Source organism: Sander lucioperca, chromosome 6 (genome assembly GCF_008315115.2).
Source record: "Sander lucioperca isolate FBNREF2018 chromosome 6, SLUC_FBN_1.2, whole genome shotgun sequence".
NCBI classification, from domain to species: domain Eukaryota; kingdom Metazoa; phylum Chordata; class Actinopteri; order Perciformes; family Percidae; genus Sander; species Sander lucioperca.
This window is the reverse complement of record NC_050178.1, coordinates 38122034-38141333: the sequence shown is the minus strand read 5'-3', so window position 1 is coordinate 38141333 and position 19300 is coordinate 38122034. Positions and strand designations below refer to the sequence as shown.

At 41.2% G+C, this 19300-nt stretch overlaps 1 protein-coding gene across 9 annotated transcripts in view; it reads left to right on the top strand.

Moving 5' to 3' along the window:
* The first annotated feature begins 16113 nt into the window (after nucleotides 1-16113).
* The window catches only part of magi1b (membrane associated guanylate kinase, WW and PDZ domain containing 1b), a 155863-nt gene continuing 152676 nt past the window's right edge, over nucleotides 16114-19300 (top strand). For all 9 annotated transcript variants that reach the window (XM_036001808.1, XM_031278002.2, XM_036001807.1 and 6 more), the window contains exon 1: nucleotides 16114-16966. In XM_036001808.1, the coding sequence (XP_035857701.1) occupies nucleotides 16669-16966 (298 nt within the window). In that variant the 5' untranslated portion in view covers nucleotides 16114-16668. The remainder of the gene's footprint in view (nucleotides 16967-19300) is intronic.

Below are 19300 nucleotides of genomic sequence, written 5' to 3'. Positions count from 1 at the left end.
AGCACTGTAGCCAGGCTGACAGATAGTCACAGCTCTATTGAGCCATCTATTCCTATAGCTCTGAGCAGTGATGACTTCATGACCTTTTTTAATGATAAAATTATAACAATTAGAGAAAAAATTCATCACCTTCTGCCCACAGCTTCCAACGACTCACCATTGGGCGCAGGAGGGCTAGAGAGAACGATAAGACCTGATACTTATTTAGACGGCTTTTATCCTTTAGACCTCCAACAATTAATGTTAAGGGTCTCTTCAGCTAAGCCAACTACCTGTCTCTTAGACCCCATTCCAACGAAGCTACTTAAAGAAGCACTACCCGTGGTCAACACCACATTACTAGATACGATCAATATGTCCTTATTAACGGGTCACGTACCGCAGTCTTTTAAAGTAGCTGTGATAAAACCTATTCTGAAAAAACCCACCCTCGACCCTGAGGTCTTAGCCAACTATAGACCTATATCTAACCTCCCGTTTCTCTCCAAAATCCTTGAGAAGGTAGTCGCTAATCAATTGTGTGACTTTCTGCATAGAAATAGTCTATTTGAAGACTTTCAGTCAGGATTTAGAATGCATCATAGCACAGAGACGGCACTGGTGAAAATCACTAACGACCTTCTAACTGCTGCTGACAAAGGACTTGTCTCCGTACTTGTCTTATTAGATCTTAGTGCTGCATTCGACACTATTGACCATACCATCCTCTTACAGAGACTGGAACATTTAGTTGGCATTAAAGGAATCGCACTAAGCTGGTTTAAGTCCTATTTTTCTGAGCGATCCCAATTTGTTAATATTAACGATAAACCATCCAAATACGCTAAAGTTAGCCATGGCGTTCCTCAAGGCTCAGTGCTTGGACCAATTCTATTCTCTTTATATATGCTTCCTCTAGGCAATATTATTAGGAAACACTCAATTAACTTTCACTGTTACGCAGACGACACCCAATTATATCTGTCAATCAAGCCAGACGAAAGCGGTCAGTTAGCTAAACTTCAAGCGTGCATTAAAGATATAAAATCCTGGATGACCCACAATTTTCTGATGTTGAACTCAAACAAAACGGAAGTTATTGTGCTGGGACCCAAGCACCACCGAACTTCATTATCTAAATATATAGCTACCCTAGATGGTATTGCCCTGGCCTCCAGCACTACTGTCAGAAATCTAGGAGTCATTTTTGACCAGGATCTATCCTTTAACGCCCACTTAAAACAAACCTCAAGAACAGCCTTTTTCCATCTTCGTAACATTGCCAAAATCAGGAACATCCTGTCTCAAAACGATGCTGAAAAACTAGTCCATGCATTCGTAACTTCCCGGCTGGACTACTGTAATTCTTTACTATCAGGCTGCTCAAATAAGTCCCTCAAGACCCTCCAGCTGATCCAGAATGCTGCAGCACGTGTTCTGACAAGAACTAACAAAAGAGATCACATTTCTCCTGTATTAGCTTCTCTGCATTGGCTTCCTGTAAAATCCAGGATTGAATTTAAAATCCTTCTCCTGACCTACAAAGCACTAAATGGTCAAGCACCATCATACATAGAAGAGCTTTTAGTACCTTATTGTCCCACTAGAGCACTGCGCTCCCAGAACTCAGAGCTACTTGTGGTTCCTAGAGTCTCTAAAAGTAGAATCGGAGCCAGAGCCTTCAGCTACCAGGCTCCTCTCCTGTGGAACCAGCTCCCAACTTGGGTTCGGGGGGCTGACACCGTCGCCACATTTAAGAATAAACTGAAAACCATCATCTTTGATAAAGCTTATAGTTAGGGAGTGAGGAGTTGCAGCATAGTAGAGTAGAGTAGAGGGAGGCAGGAAGTACAAGCCCGTTCCGGCAGGGGAGAGTACGAGCCCGGTCCAGGGCCCCTCTCTTTAGCCTGCCTCTCTTAGTTATACTATTATAACTCTAGACTGCTGTGGGAAGCTCCTTCCAAGGACACAATGAGCCGCTCCCTCTTCTCTCTTTTCACTTGTCTCCTTTTGTGTGCATCTTAGTCCCAGAAATGCCTGTTACTAACCTAGCTCTGGGGAGTTTTCTCCCTGGAGTCCCTTTGCTTCTTCTTCACCCAGAACATCGCCTTGGAATTGGGTGGCACCTACACCGGGGTCCTGGGTGCAGCTGACGCTATGGACTTACTACACCCTGCTACGCTCTGCGTTTCCCCGCAGTGTCCGACTGCGTCCTGCCGCGTCCAACCGCGTCCACCCAGGCTGCTGTGCCACACTACACCCCGTAACGCCCTGCTGTGTCCTACTATGACATGAACTACTATGACTACCATTGTGATCACTGCTTCACTATCTTTATTATGACTATTATTGCCACCATTCACCACTCCCCCAACTGGTGCCGTCAGACACCGCCTACCAAGAGTCTGGGTCTGTCCGAGGTTTCTTCCTAACAAAAAAGGGAGTTTTTCCTCGCCACTGTCGCAATAGCTACTGCTAATGCTTGCTCTTGAGGCAACCACTGTAATAGTTGGGGCTTCGTAAAGTACAGAGTTTGGTCTAGACCTACTCTATCTGTAAAGTGTCTCGAGATATCTCTTGTTATGATTTGATACTATAAATAAAATTGAATTGAATTGAATTGAATGAGTGCATACAAGCCACACAATTTTAATTTCTGTATTTTCATATTCAGCAAGTCTTATTGATGATTCATCATTGATATAATTTTCCCATACAACTCACAGTGTGATATAACTAAAATGGATTTTTTTGCATACAGTCAGAAAGTACACACAAGGTGTCAGTGTCACTCACACTTGATAAATCAGTAACCTTGTGGCTTTTACAGTGCAACAGAACAGATGTAGCTGGACTGTATCAGTTTCCACTGCTGCGGAACAAAGCTCTTTGTTGAGTGTTTGATGGAGCGGGTCCGTTTTGCTTGAATTAGTTAGAAGGAACCACCTGCACTCCAACAGAAGGGTCCATATGTTTCCTCCACTAGTGTGTAATACACACTCAGGCAAGCCTGCTTTGTGCCCTGGCTGATATCATGCAAAATCCTCCATAACGCAGAACAGTCGTTTGTGACCCTGTCCGTCCAGCCAATCAGTCTACTTTAATTCTATGGAAAAATAAAAGGGACCTTTATGCTTTCATGGCTGACACCCCAATGTTTTTCCCACTGCTTGAGAAAACAACAAGATCATATCAATGTAAAGAGTTTCAAGCAAAGAAAGTTCTGATTTAACGACTCCTTGTCCAGCCACAGGAAATCACCATTAGCGACATACTGTATAAAGAAAATATAGTTACCCTTCTGTTTAGTGGCCTTTGGATTCCATCCAGATTCCTCTGGTTTTCCTGTTAAGTCTGCAGGGACGTGTGGTCGGGTTGGCTCAGTGGGTAGAGCAGGCGCACATATACTGAGAAGTTTATGCCTCGAAGCAGAGGTCCAGGGTTCGAATCTGACCTGTGACGATTTCCTGCATGTCTTCCCCCTCCCTTTCTCACCTAGGTGCCCTGTCAAAATTAAAGGCAGAAAAGCCCCCCCAAAAAAATAAAAGTCTGCATTAATGCTGTAAAAAGCTTTGTGTTTGTATGTGTTTTTAAAAACGGTCCACTAGCTGGGTGAAATATGAAAGGGTACAGGACATCAGTAACCTAACAGTGTGATATTTACAGATTTTTTTTTGTTTTTTTAAGTTATCTATCTGGTACATTTTGAAAGAAAGCTGAAACCAAAATGTAGAGTGAAATGCAAAATCAGCAGAGAAGTTACTGTATCTATTGACTTCAAAAGGCCAGTGTACATTGTGTAAAACACATTTCAAGGTGTCAATCTGTTCCTAATCAAGTTCCCACTAAACCCAAACAGAGCAGCGGTGGGGTATGGAGTCATGTCTAATGTGGTGAAAAATTTGCCAAGGCCACTATACCCTTCCGCCCCTATCCCCTCATTGTGTGCTTTGGTATCTCGTCATGCCAAGCAACCCAGCTAGGTCAAGTAAACAAAGGACCACCTGGACACAATAGTTGCCTTGTTTGCCACTGTGTGACCACATGACAGGTATTTCAAGGCTGACAGTGAGAACAGGCCACTGGAGAACTGCTTTGAAGTCACTGACACTCATCGATTCACTGTGATTATTTTCTTTCCACAGTCTGTCAGTACTGGCATACGGGCCATGTGAAAACTGTAAATACATTTGCAAGTTTTATCAAACAAGCATAGTACTCTTGATTCTCAATGGCATGTACAACAAATGCAGCTACATCTTTCAGGTAGTAGAACACCTAGCTGAATTGTTTCTCTCACCCACTAGACAGACTGAAATCCGTCACTCAAACCAAGAGATTGAGACACATTCTAGCCAAAAAGGTGTAAATGCATCTGTCTCCAATACCTGAATTGGAGCGAAAAAAGGTGCCAGTACCCTAATTCAGACAGAGTGCACAATTTAAACTCTGTTGTTATTACACACTAGACACAGACCTGAAATACACACACGCTCAGGACCTATACATGCACAAATGGAGAGAGATGTCAGAGTGAGTGGGCTGCGACTGCTGGACAGGTTAGGGGTGAACTGACATCTCTCCAGCTACCAGTCCACACTCCATACTTTAGTCCATACAGGGACTTGAACCAGCAACCCTCCAGTTGCTAACCCAACTCCCTACGGACTAAGCTACTGCCACCCAAATATATATTAATACATCAACTTGTGGGGGTCATCCCGAATAGTCGACTATTCGATCTAAGGAGCCTGATTCGACTGCCAATCTCACAGTTGAATTGTCACAGTGTCTAAAAATGTGATTATGAAAGGATATAACCACATTTTCAAAAGATAATTTCATGTGGGCAATATGGGAGAGCTGAATGTCTGATTTTACATAGAATTGTCTGTTTTCTCCCAATAAATCATGATTGATATTGCCTATTTTCGTATAAATATCAGCCATACATTGTATTCAGTCTATGATATCAGCCTATTAATAATACTGTTAATAACATATTAGAATTAAGGATACTCATGTGGACAAAAATCAGAAGGGTCGGTACTCAGTGCTGGTGAGTACTGGCCTAGTTCAGACACTCTCTGTCTCTCCAAGATGCATAACATTCACTTCTCCCATAGTGTAACTATGTCAATGTCAATCAAACCTAACCCATACAGTCCTGATCACATTATTAAATAATACCAATTTGTTGAAACAGGAAGTAACGTGAGCAAAATTGTACAGTTAGGCCTCCTGCACATTGGCTGCGTGGGGTGAGCGTGATGTGAGCGTGGCGTGTGCGTGGCGTTTCTGTTGCCTGTCAGTTGCATAGCGGCTGCGTGGCGTTATTTATGTCTTTGCACACCAGAAACGTGTCTGACACAGCGCTGCTGCTGCTAGCCTTGTCTGTACACATGTATGTTTCCCATTGATAAAATGAAATAATAGCGTGTTCTTCAACTTTATTTTGTCAATATTTTTTGGATTACAGCAAAGACAACGTCAGCAGTATTGACGGCAAAATAGGCTACAGAATATTTTGCTCTGTATTGACAGGTGCAATATTTGAAAATCGATAATTATTTATTATTATTTTTTTAAATTACATTTATATCTGCATTTATGTCAAAACCTAGAGACTTTCAAACATTGAAATGTCATTAATTAAATGTATTTGTGTCAAAATGACATTTAAACATCTTTTCGTATTCTATTTTGCCTGGAAATGCTTCCAACACGCTTGCGTGTTGCGTGAAAAATAGGCGTCGGTCCTATTTCTAGCATGCACGCGTTTTCGGCGCATGAGCCGCGCCTGAGACGTGTGTGTCACGCAGGCAGTGTGCAAGCTCTAACCTGTTAACATGGGAGCCGAAATAAAAAACGGAGACGCCACGCAGCTGACACGCTCACGCCACGCAGGCAGTGTGCAGGAGGCCTTAGACCCAACTGTGGGAGCTAGCATAGCTAGCGGGCTAACAACAGCCGTCCAAGTTGTGAACTATACAGCTTCTTATCCAAAACCTCACTGGCATCAATCTTTCTCATTGCAGCCAAATAGCATCTTTCCTCCTCGTCTGCTTGAATTATTTAACAAGAATACACAGCAAATGATATTTCCTAAATGAGAGGTCAATCCCACCTACTCTCTTAATCTGATAGAACTGTTAATCTGATAGAACTTTCTGATAGAAAAATCTGCGACCCACTTCCTCACAGGGAGCAAAATCTGATCTGACACAGTGATGTGTTCCAGCAACAATAGGAGTGGTGGCATGCACCTCAAAAGCTTTAGATAATAAAATTACAAATAGGCATAAAGTACTGAAAGAAATCCAGATTAAAATGTCCTAAATGTAATTTTTCCTATTTCCCATTTTCCAATAAGATATTTAATGCACATATCATTTCTATATATATATACACTTTATTTGTTGCTGTGAGGATAAAGTACAGGCCAACGGGAGAGTTTTGGACATATAATCGTATCATTTTTGTGCCAAACTTAAGTTTCTTTAGTCACTTTGTTTGTGGAGATGACACCCTTTTCCCACTGGATCTCATGAACTTCAACAGATATTCTATGATTCTATGACATCTATAAAACTACCAGTATTTTGATTTATTACCTTTAATTAAAAAAGCTGTTTCATTATTAAGTCATGTTACACAGCCTGTTTGAAAATATTGTCTCATGCTACTATTGCAATTCAATTATTTTGAATCTAATTCCATTTATTCTTCTTCAGCTGTGATGGTTAGAAACATAGTGCTTAGGAGAGGCAATAGCAAAAGAGGCAGAGAAACAGAGCGAGGGGAAAGAGGTGGAGGAGAGCGAGCACCATCTCATGTGGCCTGGCCGAGCATTTTCATGTAATCACATCTGAAACCAGGAGGAAATGCAAAGCGGTTGCTTAAGGCAAAGAGGGAGAGCCCAGAGGGTGTGCGGGGCAGCTCATATGGTCCTCACATAAACCATCCATCTGTGAATACAGCACACTGTCCTATTCACAATCCCATCATTTAGTCTTTTTCATAATTCATGCCTCCTGTGGTGTCATTTATTGTGCTGTAGTACAGAAAATACCACAACTGTGATGATTGAAACGTAGAAGAACATGGAACCTGTCAAGTAGAGTACATCATTAGCTTGTACAGCTGGGCTCTAACCCTAAAATGTCCACTTGACTTGCTTCTGTTTTATTCCAGGCATTGTGGTTGTGGAGCTGGCGTGGGAGTCTGTAGCAGAGCACTAAGAATGTCTGTTCAGACATTGTGTTGCGTTGCTTTGAATTATTTAGTTTTGCTTTAACATGACACATGTGACCTAACCCAGTCATACTCAGCTCCCTGCCTCTCTTTGCTCTTTTCTTTATCTTTTTACTTCTTCTTGACTAAGATGTTCAAATTCAAAGATACAGAGATGAAAACTCTTAACTGTAGTCTAGCATAGAGTGAGCATCGGGCCGCAGCCGAGCCCGACAGGCATTAAGATATTTAGGTCCAAGCTCGACACAGTTAAAATCTCATTTTTTTCTCATACTAATGACACATGTACATTTGTTTGTGTGGAAAGCCCGCTTTTATTAGGCAACTGTAGGAAGGCATTCGGAAATGTCAACAGATGAGCGCATCAGCGCACACGGGGCAACAAGCACACGTTAACACAGGCGCACACCTACATAATAAGCTTTTTTAAATGTTCAATGCCTTATCGCGCTGATGTGACCAAGTCCAACCCAAAACTGAACATCATTTGTAAATATCTGTCCGAACCCGGCCCAGTCCGTCGGGTATTGACGGGTTCGGTTCGGGTATCCATCCTCTAGTCTAGTACTTCTTGGAGGTGAAGGGTTTGTATGATGTGTGTGAGAGCACAATAAGGTAACAGCTCACAGCTTAAATCTATAGTGCGTAGTTTCTGTCGCCCCCATGAGGAATTCTAAGTAACGACAACAAAACTGTGTCGCATCAACATTAGTGTATATCCATGACCGTCCACTTCCAGGATTGCTCCGTTGGCGTCAGAAATTTCGCCGTGTGTCCTTCTTTTCGGCTGGATGTCTGTTACCTTACGCTTTCTTTGTGTTGGAATTTTAAATTTGGTCAAATGCTCCCTAGATCACTGCAGGGTAAATCTAGACAGCTAGCTAGACTATCTGTCCGATCTGAGTTTTCTGTTGCACGACTAAAACAAACTTTGAACGTACACACGTTCCACCAAAAAGCGGCACCGGGGCTCCGTGCGGCGTTGCCCATAACGATTGTGATTGGTTTAAAGAAATGCCAATAAGCCAGAGCACGTTTCTCTCCCATCCCGGAATGCTGTGTGAACTAGCCAGACCCTCCTCCGCAGCACTGTGAAGGGAAGTCTAGCAATGCGAGACTACATCCACATAAAACGAGCTTGTCTCGTGATCCCGCGCCGCCCCCACTCCTCCTCCACCCAGTTACCTTTAGCCAAGGAGGACACTGCATGCAACATCAATGTTCATCAAAATGTAATGTCCGTAATGACATTTTAGTGCATTCTTCTATGTACATACAAGAAACAGCAGGGAAGCAAAACTTCTCACTTGTTAGTACGTAAACAAATGTCTACCAATCTTCATCTGAATACGGTCAATCCCCTCCCTAAGGCTCTGGAAACGCAGATACAAAAAACGATACTTAACTCTGCTCAGCTGCCAGTCCAAAAAAGGAGATGATCCTCTCTGGGTTCCCACTGACGGGAGGAGCTTTGGAGGGCAGTTCGGGGCGCTCCTGACACGATGACCCATATGCCACATGTCTGAAGGCATCATTGAAGCCGGCAGTAGTGTTGCGAGATGCGTTGAGTGCCGCAGGGTAACAGTGAGTGAGGTGTCTTGGATTCAGTGTGTTGGAGAAGATGTTCATTTGTTGACATTTCTAAAGTGTGTAAACCTAAGTGATTAAGCAGAGGGGTATTTGTTATAGCAACGGAGTAAACATGCCTCCCTATTGTATTAGGATAGGACCATAGACTGTATAGGATAGGACGCATATTCAAAATGGATCCCGAATGTAAACGTCTCGGCCTACAAGTACATGTAAAGATAACATATCCTTTTATGTCTTTGGGAATCTATAAAGATATAAAGTGTTTTCTGAGAGAGCAGTATGGGGCATGCTGCTCTGTGCTACATCAAAGTTATGGGGGAGCCAAACATTCGCAGCATCCAGATCCAGCTGATGTTTTATTGCTTGGGATCACAGCCAGCTTTAAGAATGTGCTGACGTGAATTTAGGCAGTTAAATATGCTGAATAATGTGTATAATTCAATCAATGTCCCATTCCTGTCCTGGCCCTTAGTTAGAGTCCCAGCTTCTGCTGTTCACTCCTGATGCAGATTTAAAAAATGAACACAACTCTATTTAGATGAGATTTTAGAACAGTAGAGCTTACAGTAAAACAGAGCCCTAATGATACCAAGTATCTTGATAGTCGCTGTTATGAAACCCCTCTTGTCATTGGCTGTGATGTGACAGCTCTCCGCAGCCCAGTCACATAATCTGATGGCCTTTTTGTGCCGAGCCATTCATCCTTAATCTTCCAGGGCAACACTGAGCTTTGCAGCGCTGCTTTAGTTAAAAGAAGGATTTTGCTCTCCCCCCCCCAGCTCTCTCTCTCTCTCTCTCTCTCTCTCTCTCTCTCTCTCTCTCTCTCTCTCTCTCTCTCCCTCTTACGCTTTTTGGATATTAAAATGAATGAGGCATTATCAGGGCACAGAGGTAAAGTAGAATAAAGTGGCATTTAAAGCAGAAGTAGACCCTCCTCATTTACAGAGCTTGTGCTAAGTGATGAGCACAGATACACGATACATACACGACCATGACTCGAGCAAAATTTGTTTGTTATACAATGCGGGGGTGTCTCTGGGAGTTATGCTGTGATGCACCGATAGGCCTCAGATATAAAACGTTCATGTGGTTTTAATGACTTATGTATGATACACATGCTGCCTTTTCAGCAAAATGGTGCATCGATACGATCTCACGCAACAGATAATATGAGGTCATGTGTGGCCTGCAGGTTGCATATAGGATGACACTATTACTATATACACTACACACACTGTTAGGTTTTCACCCATCAACACACGTTTTGTGTCTCTTGATGTAAGAAGATGGTGCAACGACGGCCCGCAACAGTTTGATCTCATTCATCAAAGCATGAGCTGGGATAGACGTGCCCTAAAAAACTTTTTGGGTTTTGCGGCTACATTGACCCATTACAGTTTCTAAGAATTAAAAAGAAATAGGGTGTTTGGTTAAATATTTATACAAAGTTCATTGCATGTCATGTGATGTACAAAAAGTCTGCAGAAATGGCAAAAGAACATTAAAGATTGAGATATGAAATGTCAGAGGGAAAGCAGTGGAAGCTTCTAAATAGAAGGAAGCTTTGAGGGAGGACTTTGAGAGAGTTTCCTTCCAGGATGGATGTGTTAAAAGGTCAGGTGTCAGGCCACATCACATTATACAGTCTTCTCTGTTTCTACATCTATGACAGCCATTCATTTAAAGCATCATATCCTCTATTTCTTTCTTTCTTTTTTCCTTTCTTTCTTTCTTTCTTTCTCCTTACTTTCCACTTAAATCCTCCAATTCTGAAATAATTTAGAAGTGATACAGGTGGTAATGCACCTGTAAGGTGGTTTGTCGACTAACACTCGACAAACTCAAATAATTTCTTAAGATCAGAAATTCATGTTGGATTCGGCATGAATGTACTGCATAGCAATAATATGATTAAGAGTCTACAGCCATGCTGGTGCCTCTGTGAATTCTCTATTTCAGTGTGGACCAAAGTAGTGGACTAACAGACTGAGATTGCCATCCCTAGAGCCACACTGCTGGCTAAATAATAAGTAATACTAATTCTTCACATTATTCACAATGAAACTCTATGCAATTTTGGTAGGATCCCCAAAGTTCATTCATATGAAAAATATCCCAAATAGTCTGACAAAGTCAACATCATTAGCTTATATGAACCTATGATGTTATACTGTATGATAGGCTGATTGAGTCCTATCGTATGAGCTCATTATTGACTTGGCAAAATATTCCATACATTTTATCACACAGGAACCAGTCTGTCAAAAAATATTATGTAACTGCATATGTCTCTTTTATTATGTATAATAATAATTTTGCTTGAAAACTCCATGTAAATACTTTATATATTCAGTTTACTGCTTCATACTCCTTCATTTCACTTTAATGTGAGCTTTTTTTATATTTTAGTATAATCCTAATTTATGTAAAAAATTTAATATAAAATCATCTGAGCCATAGCCACACAGGCATGCATTTGTCTGAGTGATAAGATGACCTCATTAACCGAGCGTGTCCCGATGAGTTCTGAAAAACTTCCACACATTTGCAATCATTACAGGCACTTGGGCACTGTTGACTTATATTGAAAAAGAGATTCACACAAGTAAGCTTTTAACAACTTGCAAATACTGCAGCTGTGAATATTGGGACAGACCCTAACATCACATTGCACAACTTGCAACAATCAGAAGTGATAGATGTGTCAGCCACTGTGCACGTCATGAAATCTAGCCACTCTGTGGCAATGCGAGACTATATGAAAGCTACTAATGGTGGAGGACTGCCAGAGTGTAGCACCAAAGTCAACTGAGCGCAGCTGTCAGATTTGAAGGCTACATCATTACTGTTGGCCATTAAGTTTATTCTGTCATTACTTGTCAGCGGTGCCACCAGTCACATTAGGCAGTGAGTGGAAATGGTGGCTAATATTTTTTTTATGATAAACAAACCATTGTTATCCAGGTCTTCCTCATTACATATGCTGTCATAATAGCACAATCGCAGAAAGTGATAATGTGAATACACTGCTTTAATGAGAGCTCTCCGTGACAAGGTCCTGAACTTTCTATACTACTCCTCATGAGCAACACTGAAATGTATTGGATACGCTGTGGGGCTGAATTTAATATCTAGATCCTGTGGTGATGTATAATATTGCATGTGTGACACTGGAGATGTTATATTAACTATAATGCATGGTTGTAAAAAGACAAGCATTTTGATTGTAATGTCAACATGCACTAAATGCAATAATGGCTGTGGAGCAGGCTGTGTACTAGACCAGACCAGAGTATGGACTGCGTGCAAGGTGGTTTGATTCATGTGGATGAAACACAACATGCCGCTGAGTCTGTGTGCATATTTACTGTTTGTGTGCAAAGATTTGCATTTATTAATTTGTGCAAGAGGACAGAAAGAACATGACAGTGACATACAGAGGCAGCAAGAAAACATTGACACATGGATGGGTTGAAAAAGGGAATAGGAAATTGTGGGCCTGTGGCAGTGTGTCTGCCTCTGTCGATCTGATTTAGGTGACACTGTGTGACAGGAAGCTGGCAGAAGAGCTGGCAAACACACACACACACACAAGCACGTGCACGCGCGCCCGCGCGCGCGCACACACACACACACACACACACACACACACATCAAACCCATTCTCCAAGTGTAAAAGTTCTTCCTCCCTTTACTTCTCATCAGCCCTCAAACCACTACAGCAGAACTCAGACTGTAATAATGCTGGTGTTAACCCTCACGAATAGAGCTTATATTAAGCTTGTGCTTGTGGACTTCTTTTTTTTAAAGATTATTTTTTGGGCTTTTTTACCTTTCATTTTTGACAGGACAGCTAGATGAGAGAGAGGGGGAAGACATGCAGGAAATTGTCACACGTCAGATTCGAACCCTGGACCTCCGCATCGCATACACCTCTCAGTATATATGCGCCTGCTCTACCACTGATCCAACCCGGCCACCGCAAGGCAGGGTTTCTAATATTCTGATTCAGTGAATCCAGAACAGAATAAGAATTTATCCTGTTTTCAGAAATTTTAAAGATCTGAAGAGGCTACAGTCATGCGCTCTCTCTGAGGCTGCACTTAGGCACTATGGTGCTTTGAGCTAAATGCTAACGTCAGTATGCTCACAACGACTGTGCTAACGTGTTTAGCAGATATAATGTTTACCATGTTTACCATCTTAGTTTAGTGTGTTAGCATGCTAACATTTGCTAATTAGCACTAACCCCAAATTACAGCTGAAGCTGATGGGAATGTCAGTTTTGCAGGTATTTTGGTCATAAAACAATGTATTGGACAAATAGAAATTCTGACCTGAGGATGGCACTAGAGGAAGAGTCAAGAGTTCACTTAAAGCGTAACTCTCGCCAAAATGCAACCTTGGTCTTTTTGTGAATGCACCCGAGTCAAACTTTTGTTTAAAAGCATATTTAGGATGGAAACGCCACTTTTAAGATTTACCGTATTTCCGTTTTTTGGTCAAATGGCCTTTTGAATAAGAGTGCTAGGGGCACTTTTACGCTAGCCTCAAAATAGCTATTTTTAAAACACTAAGAAGGCTCGACACAACATGAAACTTTGCTTGAAGTATCGCCAGGGGCTCTACACCTTAACGAAAGCATTGACAACATTGTTTGTGTACACAGAGTTTACTAAAAAGAAAGGTTTTGAGCAACTCACGTTAGCAGTTGTTGTTTACGCTAGCCGCCATTTTCCCAGTCAAAAATAGGCGATCTCCGAATGCGAATGAACGGACTCCATAGGAGGAAATGTCATTCTTATATGAGGCTCCTTTTTCAACAACAAGATCAATATTGTGTTTCACTAACGACAAAACAACGAATTCTCCGTGCATTTATATGGAACTAAGCTTTTGGAGCTTTTCATCTTTACTCTCCTCCCTCGACTATTTTTGACTGGCTTGATAGACGGCGTCCGGAAGAACAACAGCTACAGTGAGTTGCTCAAAACCTTTCTTTTTAGTAAACTCTGTGTACAGAAACAATGTTGTCAATGCTTTCGTTAAGGCGTAGAGACCCTGGTCATATTTCGAGCAAAATACGGTAAATCTTAAAAGTGGCGATTCTGTCCTAAATATTCTTTTAAACGAAAGTTTGAAGAAATGTCAGTGGATCACCAAAGTCAGCAGGATTCGACCTCTTGGGATAATGAATGTGTACAAAAATGTAATGGCCTTCCCCTCCCCTAAGTTGGTTTCCCTTTTATCAGAAAGTTCAAACCACTGAAGGAAAACTCCATCACAGAAAGGAGCTCTTTTGTTTCTTATGCTATTTAATAGTTTGCCTGGTTAATGTTGTTTTTATAGGACAGTTAGAAATGCAGTGTTAGCTGTTTAGTTTAATGGTGCTCTGTAGATGAATGAAGATGTTCATAATTCATGACGCTTGTGTCTTGTGTTATGTTTTAAGTACTTTTCTGTATTAATGATTATTGTTCATGCATTTCATGTATGAGCAGCTGATAAAGGATGAAGATTGTTGTACGTTTTCATCTTAAAAGTGCACTTAATATTTCCCGTCCCATCCAGGCCAATGGTTTTTCCTCCCAAGAGACCAAGTGTACTTTCACTGTTATTTTTAGGTTGGGAAAAGCTCATCCGCTGTTCCCTAGGTGAGAGGCCTGGCCCATCTGATCCCATCAAGCAGTGTATTCATCCTTGCTGTCTTAGCCCACTGTCTATCCAGCTGATTATCCCTCTATATCATTGTCTTTATCGTCTTGCATTCATTGTTTCTTGGAATTATAAACATGCTTTACAATTGTGGCTTATTCTATTTTCTTTCTCTCGTTCTATTTCTGACTCACCTATCATCTCTTTCCCCAATCACTTGAAGAGTGAAGAAAGCTAGAATGGGTGGTATTGGTTATTGGAACGATGATAATACTTTTTAATGAGACTGATAATGTTGCCATGTAGATATAAAATTGTTTCGCTGGAGAAAAGAAACCAAGTCCAAATCCTTCTGCAGCTTGATTGATTTACAATTTACAATAAAAAACGATTTGTATGATGTAAGGGATACGTCTGTAAACACTGTGTCAGGGCCAAACACACACAAGCACACACCAAAGAGAGGTTTCACCCACACATGAAAACCAACCAGTCTAACCTGAAATGCAGGAATGCTTTCATGCTGGATTGCAGGTATAAACCTTGGCTGACTAGTGACATACTAGCATTTCAGTCAGAACCATCACCTCATGGTCATTCGAGTCTGAATAACACATTCACTTTAAGTATCAGGTCAAATAATGACAAGTTCTTGACAAAAATCTCAACAGAAACACAAATATTTGCAATGGAAAGGTCTGACAAAGACATAACAATACATTTTATATTTTAAAGTGATCTATATTTCAATTTAATAGTTTGAATTGATTGAAGTAAACACAAAATGACTTTTATGTAAAGGGTGTACAGGCAAGATAGCCCTTTCTGCCCTAAGTAGCACGCATGCGCTCATTGTAATATTGCTGCTTTCATGTGCTCTTTGTAGACTCAGACTTCTGATACTCAAACTAAAACATGACCCAACCCAATTCCATGCTGATATAGGCTACTGTAAATTAAGCACTGTATATTAATGTAACAGTTGCACTATTTAAGAAGTTACTCAAAACATAGACAAAGTATTTTGCTTTGTCATGTGGGCAACTTGACGTCAAGACATTATATAAGACGTTATATTGACAGGCCTCAGTAAAGCTTTCACTTCAAATTACATCAAATAAAATACATATACTTAAATGAAATTTTTTAGTGACTTATTGTTGTCTGAGCTGCTGTAGCATTTAATAAAATGATATGTATGTTGTTATTTTTAAGTAGCCTAAAAGCTGTAGGCTAATTCATTTAGCATTTTACAGTGTAGGCTAAATGTATCTACTTCAAAACATGGTTAATAAGTAGCCTATACAGTATAGTAGCCTAGCTATACAATGTGACACAGTTTACAATTGGGCTATTAGAGTTTCAGATTGAATTTATACATTTAAAATTAGATTTGAATTTTTAAAATTCAAATATTAAATACATTCAATGTATTTAAAATGTAGTAAAAACATGTATACATTTACATTTCGAAACGTCAGGGATTACGGAAAATTTCCACCTCCATTTTACTTATATTATACTAACAATATTTCCATATTTTAACATAAGTAGGCTATAGGCTGTACCCACATTGTTGTTGGGTCGTTCGTGTGAACCTATCTGGAACTATCCGACACCACTTGAATGCAGCACGAACAGCAACACATTCCCAGCGCCACAGCAGAGCCCAGAACTGGAAATGTGATTCAGCTAAGTACACGAGAGCGTCGTACCTGGTTAAACGAGCCGAGAACGCTGTCAAACACTGATAGAGTCGGTAAGGGTAAAGGTCGAATACGAAGAGAAAAGAGTGCAGTCGCGAAAGAAACGAAAGAAACATCATTTAAAGTGAGTTTATACAAACAACAGAGGATTTAATAAGTGGACACGAGACGTGAGTGGGACCGTGGCAGATGTAAGATGTCATCGACAAAGGTGGATTAAACTTCAGGGCTGTTAAGGGAATGATGACAACAATATCTACACAGGTGACTTTAGAGCCGACAGGAATGGCTTGATTTCTCATCCCGGGAGAGCGGTGGGACAACACTGTCAGAGGCACTCATGTTTCTGTGGAAGAGGAAGAAAGTTTGCTGCACTTCGCTCGGATACAAGTCTACTTTCTGAGAGGCATTCCTGCTGTGACTTTTTCTTATCCAAGTGGCAGAGCCCGCCAGTTTTGGTGTCGGCTCATAACTGTTCACAATGTCCAAACCCGTGCTAAAGAAAAACCACTGGACCTTCAGAGTAAACGAATGCTCCGTCTCTAAAGATGCCCGTGGCGACCTGAATGTGCCACTGCGCGGCGGAGCGGAGAACGGAGAGTTCGCCTACATCGGGGAAGTTAACGAGGATGTCGTGGTTTACAAAATTGGAAAAATAAATGAAGGAGAACTGCTGCTGGAGGTGGAGAATCTCTCTATTTCAGGATTACCCTTGTACGACGTACGTACAGTGATAAAGAACTGCAAAGGTCCCGTCAGGTTGAAAACTGTCAGGCAAGGTAAGGATTGGGAGAGGCAGCGGCATGTGCAAAACTCCGTTCAGACTTCTAACCTTTAATGTTGCTCAGTTTTCGGAAACTTTACAGGGGTTCAATTTTTTTGTGACAAGCTTTTTATTGAAACGGAAGGAAGCCCTCCTAAATTCGGCACCCATGAAATCATCATCATCAAAATAGAAACGTTTAAGTTGGCTTTACTTCCAACGAGAAGTCTTGTGGGTAATCTTGAAATTGGTAATATGGTCTTCCAGGCGAAATATTGGTTTATCCAACTGAAGAGTGGGTGAAAACTTAAATAAGTCGTGACATTGTACACCTGTCGATGAGCAAGGCCACGTTAAATTGACAAATTTTTGAATGGCGTTTGGCGTGTAGCCTACTTTTTTTCATAGGCCTACTAGAAACAAAATACCACCTGTCGGGCCCAGGGGGGTGGTAACATCACAGGTTCTCAAATATTATTTATTCATCTTCCATTTTGTTCTGTCTCTTTACCAACCTTTTGAAATGGCTCACATGTTAAGAAACCAATGATGTCAATTCACGTCATTTTAGCTTATTCGACACCCTTTTACTGTGAACAATACCTGAAATAATCATGTCCTTTACATTGGGCACTCATCCCATTACTTTATATAGAATCAAGCTATCCTAATGGGCCTTTTTCACTGCAGACCTTTTGACTTGTCATAGTAGGAAAAGCACAGCTGAAATTGATAACCTTAACCATGGCTCAATTCCATCAAATGTCCCAGTAAGCTATTTCAGTGAGTCAGCATGCACAATACCAGGGCCTCTCCTAAGTGGAATGCAGCCGTCATTAATGGTCTTGAATACACCTATGCTTTTACTACTATGGCATGTCAACATGTCTGCCGTGAGAAAGGTCTATTAGGCTAAACGTTGACTCCATGTAGGATCACTGTATGAATACCAAGTACTATTTGGATATTTTCTAGGCTACAACAGCATATGTGAGCCAAGGGTCAATTTACCCTCAATTTTTACTAAGCCATACACATCATATGAAATAAAGTAGTGATCATTAATTTATACATAGGTACTAAACAAGCAGATAATAAGCAACATCTGAGTTGGCCTGGGTCTTTTTAGGCTGTATCTGTTGATTCCTCAAACAGGCTAGACTGGCAACACTTCTCTAGCACCTAACAGGAATGGGAACATCAGTCACCTAGCAGAAATGCAAACATCAGGCCAGTGTGGCTGGTCTGGCTGGTTCATGGTCAGCTTGACTCAGCAGGGCAGGGCAGTTTGATACTGAGCCACTCTGACAAGGCTCCCAGCGTGGCAAAGCAGACTGCTGAAGGGATGCTCAGAGCCAGCCTGGGCCACACCAACTTCCTGTAGAGACAGACAAAAGAGCAGCAACTCTTCAAGGACAATTTCACATATTTAGAACCTGTGAACGCTGGAAGCGAGATTGGCTGGGTCTACTCAGAAGTGGCACCATGCTTTTAAAGCCGCTACATGTGGAATTCAGCATCAAAATACTACCGCTTTAATTTCAGGACAGTATTACTTCACTAGAAAGTTGGGCAGCCCCAACCTGCATATTACATTTTGTGTCACATTGTATTTGCCATCACTTTGGCAAAAAACATAAATAATGCAGTATTTTTCCAGTAAATAAAAGTAGGAAATGAAAAATACACAACATTGATGTAAGGTGAAGGAGAAAACCTTCAACTGAACATGTAAATATCCTGTTTGGGATGGGGAGCATCGGGGCTAATGGAATACGTGGCCCAGCTCTGATTGGTTCTTGCTTTCCAGTTGTCGGTTTGTTTACCATTTCACCCGATGTAGTCTTTATTTGGAATTAAAAAGGCTTCAGGCTTTTAGGTTCTTAAATTTCGCTTCTAAAAATTCTCCATGTAGCACCTTTTATGTCCCACAGTTCTAAATACTCTGAATTGTAAAACTTAGCAACAGTCCTAATTATGTATGAGCACAAATGGAACAACCTAACGTTTAAGAAGTTCCCACACACAGGTGCATTCACTTATTGGCTAATTAAACCTCTACTTAGATCGAAGAGTGTGATGTCACCAAACTCAGTAGGCCATTTTCACAGCAGACACTTTCCGTGCGTTCATGGACATCGGGAAAACATTGATGAAAACGTCATCATTCACGTCCCTTCCTGTCGGAATCAGAGGTGGGAAACTCGGGCTAGATTTTGCTAACTGAGTTTCCCAGTTGGTGATGCGTTGTTGACAACTGACGTTTGATGTAGGCGACTTTGGTTCACTAAACATATTTCAATGACAAACTGTTTATTGTGGACAAACGCCTCTGCTGAGAAACATACAC